The sequence below is a fragment of the Wolffia australiana genome, chromosome 11, assembly GCF_029677425.1.
Source record: "Wolffia australiana isolate 7733 chromosome 11, ASM2967742v1".
Taxonomy (NCBI): domain Eukaryota; kingdom Viridiplantae; phylum Streptophyta; class Magnoliopsida; order Alismatales; family Araceae; genus Wolffia; species Wolffia australiana.
In genome coordinates, this window is record NC_135845.1 from 6,368,853 (window position 1) to 6,374,715 (window position 5,863).

At 39.7% G+C, this 5,863-nt stretch overlaps 1 protein-coding gene across 1 annotated transcript; it reads left to right on the forward strand.

Moving 5' to 3' along the window:
• Positions 1-4,607: 4,607 nt before the first annotated feature.
• On the forward strand, positions 4,608-5,511 carry LOC144709519 (uncharacterized). Its single transcript, XM_078583097.1, has one exon. It carries the CDS (start codon positions 4,668-4,670, stop codon positions 5,253-5,255), a length of 588 nt encoding a protein of 195 aa, XP_078439223.1. The 5' UTR covers positions 4,608-4,667; the 3' UTR covers positions 5,256-5,511.
• The last annotated feature ends 352 nt before the right edge of the window (positions 5,512-5,863 follow it).

Sequence of the window (5,863 nt, forward strand, 5' to 3'; positions counted from 1 at the left end):
GCATGTTTCAAATATCTTCAAATCAATATATGTATTGAATCTCCAAAATCAATATTTCAAAGTACTTTGTAAATTTAATTTTTGTACAACATTACTTTAATTATAAAAAAATTCAAAATCCTTATAAAAATCAATACATATTTTTCCATATTGATAAAATAATTTTTATATGAAACAAATTATGAAAAGTATGTAAATTTAATAAAAATCTGTAAATATCACTGAAACATATTTCAAATTACACAATAAGTTTTGACTTCATTTCATACGTAATTTTATTAATTTAATTATATTGAAATATTATTAAAATTGGGAATTATAACATGTAGTATTAAAATATGACAACTGATAAAATAAATCATAACATGCATTATTAAAATAAGGGATTTCATAAATAGTCGTAAATGGCATGTAGATGTATGACTTGTAGGCATGTTATGTTAGGATTAAATTGGCTTAGTTGATTTTCCAAAAATGATTCATACAATGCAACTGATAGAAATTGAATTCAATTAGCTTGTAAAGTGAGAGGTAGTCATATTACCTTATGTGGAATTGATTCCACCCTCAATTTTCTCCTTAGAGAAATACCTTCAAGTTGTTCATGTGCCTGACCTCTAGAAATATATACAGTAGTGATGGAACAATGAATCTCCCCTTGAAATTTAATTCACCTTGAAGTTCTAATTGATCCTCCCACCCATCAAGTCTTATAAGAAGGGGATAATTGTGAGAAGGGAAGAAGACAGGGGTGCTCATATCTGTCTAGCATGGGAACCTAAAATGGGTGCCTCCTCTATTTACTTATTTTAAAAATGTCCTTCTAGAACCATCTATCAATATAGTTAGAAGTATAATCAGCTATAAAAATTATCAACCAAACTTATTAATTAATTATATCGATGTAAAGATGAATAGATTGAGGCTTAATTTTACCAATTCATTGATTCAGTTTCCAGCCCATTCGGTGCAAAGGTATACTTTATTATCTAGAATAATATAAATCAGATATTAACCCTCTCATTAAACCTTTATAGCCATTAATTACCATAGACATATAATCCTTTGTCTTTTAGAGACTCTCAAATGACTTTCTGTATGGTTAATCACCAAATCATCTTCTGTCTTTCCACTTAATAGTAATCCATAATTGAGATCATTGGCGACTTTCTTCTCCGATATCTCCACTACCCTAGCTAGATAATTTAATGCAACTTCTTCATCAAGTCAATCTCATCTTGACGATTCACTCACCTTCATGTACTTCTTGATATATCTGATCTAAGAATAATTTGAATCACCTGATTAGGGACTTGCATGTCATAGTCAAAACATAGGCATCGAGGCACAAGATGACTTTGGTGTCTTACTGTCTTAGTATCAATCACAAGAATCAACCTGATTGACTTTTATGTGTTATACCATTCATGAATTAATACATATAAATTTATTTAACTCTTTCCCTAAAGAGCACCCACCTTTGATCCTTAGTGTCTCTACACCAATGGCCACAAGATTGGGCATATTCATCATGTGAGTGGGATAGACAGAAATGTATTCTCTGTGGATATGTCGATATCCTCTCTAGTATCCTTCAGATAGGAAGGTTAAGAACATATGTATAATGAGTATTGAGCACTTTATTATGGTCACATCCTAATTCAGTAAGTCATTGCATCTATTCAAGGACTACATTACAAAATCACCTGAGAATAATAATAAAATACATTTATTTCAATATACTTAAACATGACATCCACATGATTGTCATGACATCCGCATAATATCCCACAGATACATATATCTTAGATGTAATCATATTGAATTTGATTTTCTCAAATATTTCTGTTGTCAAAATTACTTCCAGACTCTAATCATGTGGGATTTTATTCACTAGTTTTATTTATCATGGATACAAAAAATTAAGTCAAAAAAAATCATGGATGCAAAAAGTACACACCATTAGCAAGAAAGAGAAAAGTTGATTAAATAAAAAAGTGAGTGTGATTTTCCAGAATCTCCTATGATTTTATTTTTATTTTTGGGAAATTTCTAAAATTTGGAAGATCTAAACTTTGTGGTCGTTTGCTCAAGGATTAAGGTCGACCTTAATCTTCTAATATTTTACTTTTATTTAAATGTAATAGTAATTAGTTTCTCCTCTATAAGTTATTATTCTTTTTCTATAAAGACTCGTGTGTTATATTATACCTAATTAAATATGTTAAAAGATAGCTGAAGTCTTTACAAAAATTTGAAATTCATTAAAAACATTGAAAAATATTAAATTTGTTAAAAATATGTAAATGAGTTGACCAACTTGTCAAATTGAACTCTTAAAAATTCCCATTCATTTATGAATTTAATAAAGATAATTTTATTAAATAGTATTCCTGGTGTCAGAGTTATCCCTGATTTGTGCAATGTTCTTATTCCAATGATTTCAAGCAAATGGGTTAAAAAAATTTCCCAATTTCTTACGGGTTATGAGAAGCTTAAAAAGCAGTTCACTGCCATTGCAGCACTCCCCATACCCAGAACGTGGTGATCTCACTTGGGTGCAGAACGTGGTGATCACACTGGGTCAAAACACAGGGTCAGAGATCCAAGAAGAAGCCTCACGGATTGGCAGGGATGCTCGCGTGGGGGCAATGAGTTCACGGGCTTCCTTTGGAAGTCCCGAGGCACCGTTTGTCAGAGAGAGATTGGTAGAAAGAGTGAGAGATAGAGATAGAGATAGAGGTAGAGATAGATACATAGAGAGAGAGATGCCAGATTGAAGCATTCAGTCAGTAAGATCTACGTCGGCGAAGAGGCACCACAAGTTTGCCGACCAAGAACGAGGACTTGTGTTTTTTCCAGCAGATCTTTGCAAGTATGAGATACGCACTAATTAATGGACTCTTATTAATCGGTAAACATGTGTTGCCTCTTTGTTAGTCTTATCGCAATGGTGCAATTTTTTTCAAATTGAATCACTCATCATTGTCCTATTATTGTGGTATCCTAACGATATCTATCTCGCTATGACTCTCTCAATCTCTGAATTATTATCTATCGCTACATCTCTGGTAATAATCTTCCTATCTCTGTCATGGTAATCCACATTAACTCATTAAGTTTAAGTGATAACTGCCTCTCGATTCATCTATTTACGTTATTCCTGTCCCTCCCCCGGCAACTCCTTGTTTCCCGCCGTATCCGTCTCTCTCTAATCTTCATCAACGAAGGATAATGATCATCTTTTAACTATACTCACTCCTCTTTCTCCCTCACACCCTCATTTTCTATGGTCGCTTCTCTGTCTCTCTCTCACTAACTATGTTCACTTTTCTGTCTCTTTCTCTCACTAACAATAATCACACACACTCTCTCTCTTACAAACTATAGTCACTCTCTCTCTCGCTTAATATATTCACTTCTTTTTCTCTCTCTCGCCTACTTACTATAGTCACTCCCCTATCTTACTAATCATTACTAGCCCGTTTTCAGCGTACTTGACTAACGATCTGTACCTTTTCTCCCAGATTATTACTGACCTTCCCATCTTTATCAATCTATCTCTTTCCATAATTAACACAAGATAGTCATACCCTGATAGTGACGATCTATATTCACGTCGCTTCACTCTTGTAACTTGCAAGTATCCATACTTTCACTCATTCATTTACCCATGATAGTCATCAGGGAAATAATTCATTGTCTCTCTCAAAATCAATGTCCATCTATTTATCCCCACATATCGCTGTCAGATAACCCACCGGAAAGAACGAAAAAAGGCAAACTAGTTGCAACGATTAGGACGCGTATCCAATGATAGTTTTGGAGACGTCTTATCTGAATCGCGGAACATAGATATTGTGGATAGCGGGACTCAACAAAAAACATGTATATATAAGTGTAGAGAGAGAGAGAAAGTGGTAGAGAGAGAGAGATAAAGAGTTACAGAGATTGAGAGAGAGCAGACCAATACACGGGTTGTTGGGCAAGCTCACGGGTTGGAATGGCTCCAAAGGGAAGGCCCAAGACTATGATAAGAAAACAAGAAAACCTCACGGACGGGTTTATGTGCCTCGCCCCCCCCACGACCATGACTTTCCAGCTGTATATTCCTCTCTCTCTCTCTCTCTCTCTCTATCTGTCTCTCTTTCACTCACTCAAACACACTTACTCGCTCACCTCTCACACACTCTTACACACTCTTACGCATCCCCTCGTCTCTTGATCTCTAAAGTTTGCATGTGTCTCGTCGTCTAAAACCAATCTCGGAAGTCCTTTTATCTATATCCTATATCATTCCAACCATCACCAAACTTAATAAACTCAATCTTCCACCGGTTAAACTCATCTTTCTTCCACGTCTAGAGAGAGAGAGAGAATCTTGAATTGGTAGAGAACCATGAGGAAAAATAGGAGGCCAAATTTCCTGCTAGATCCGATCAGCGGCCGAGACAGGTTTGGCGCGTTGCAGAACGAGATCTCCCTTTCTCTCTCTCTCTCTTCTTCGTTCATCCCTCCATGGAGGACAAAGGGAGAGCCCAACACAGGCACGGCAGCTGGCTCTGAGAGTTCACGTGTCGCCCTCGTCCCCGCCTTATAAAAACCCTCCCGGCTCATCTCAGCGACCACAAGAACGCAAGAAAGCTCTACACAGAGAGCGAGCAGCCATGGATTCGAGCAAGAAGCTCTCGGCCATGTCGCTTCTGTTCATGGTTCTCATGTCCTCTCTTCTCCCCAGCATCGCTGCCACCAGCTGCCCTCCTTCCAAGCCTCCGAGAAAGACTCCCAAACACCCCAAACCCCCCCCCGTTAAGCCCCCCCCCCGTCTCCCCCCTCCCGTTATTCCCCCGCCCGTTCTCCCTCCTCCCGTTCTCCCTCCTGTTCTTCCCCCGCCCGTTCTCCCTCCCGTTCTCCCCCCTCCCGTTCTTCCCCCGCCAACTTACGTTCCTCAGCCACCGCCCGCCGTGACTCCGCCGCCGCCCGCGCCGGTGCCGCAGTCCTGCCCCGTGGATTCGCTCAAGATTGGCGCTTGCGTTGATCTTCTCGGAGGCCTCGTCAACGTTAAGGTTGGAGACCCCGCGGCGAACCACTGCTGCCCTCTTCTCGGCGGGCTTCTCGAGCTCGAAGCCGCCGTCTGCCTCTGCACTACCATCAAGCTGAAGCTTCTCAACCTCAACATCTACATCCCCGTCGCGCTTAAGCTCCTCGCCACCTGCGGGAAAACCCCGCCGCCTGGCTTCTCCTGCAAACCCTGATTTGACGATTTCCATGGTTTCAATCCTTCCCCCCCACCCCCCCCCCGCTGACCCATTAGGTCAAGTTAAGTTCTTGCGTTGATTCCGACGGCGGAAGAGACATGAGAGGATGTCGGCGCCGTTGTTTCTCTCTCTGTGTATCTCTCGGTTCTTGTTCTTTGGCGATCGCGTCGTTGTCGCTATTGTTGGTGTTCTCATTGTTGTACTCATTTCTTCTTCTTCTTTAGCGTTGACGAAGCTACCAAGTTTCTTCTTCTTTCCTTCTCTTCTGCAGTTTGAGCTCCTACGATTGTGGGTATGGAGAGATGAAGAGAGAGAGAGAGTCCGCGAGTAAGTCAGATAGAGAGATATGACGAGATAAAGCGCGCGGAAGTGAAAGAGAGATAATGGAGATAGAGACAGACTGAGATAGAGATGGGGAGAGTGGTCGCGCGGTATCTTTTATGAAAGAAACGTTTAGAGTAAGAATAGGTTGTATTCAGTTTCCAATTGGGAGAGAGCTCTCTCCTTCACCAAGCCACCTTGGTTTCCTCGAAGAGTCGGTGAAAGGTAACAAAAGAGTACGATAGCACGCGCATCCGTCCAGTCAGAAGAGAAGAAACTTTAAT

What these genes read in the sequence shown, in the direction of transcription:
- LOC144709519 (XM_078583097.1), top strand. Translation starts at nt 4,668, where the DNA reads ATGGATTCGAGCAAGAAGCTCTCGGCCATGTCGCTTCTGTTCATGGTT.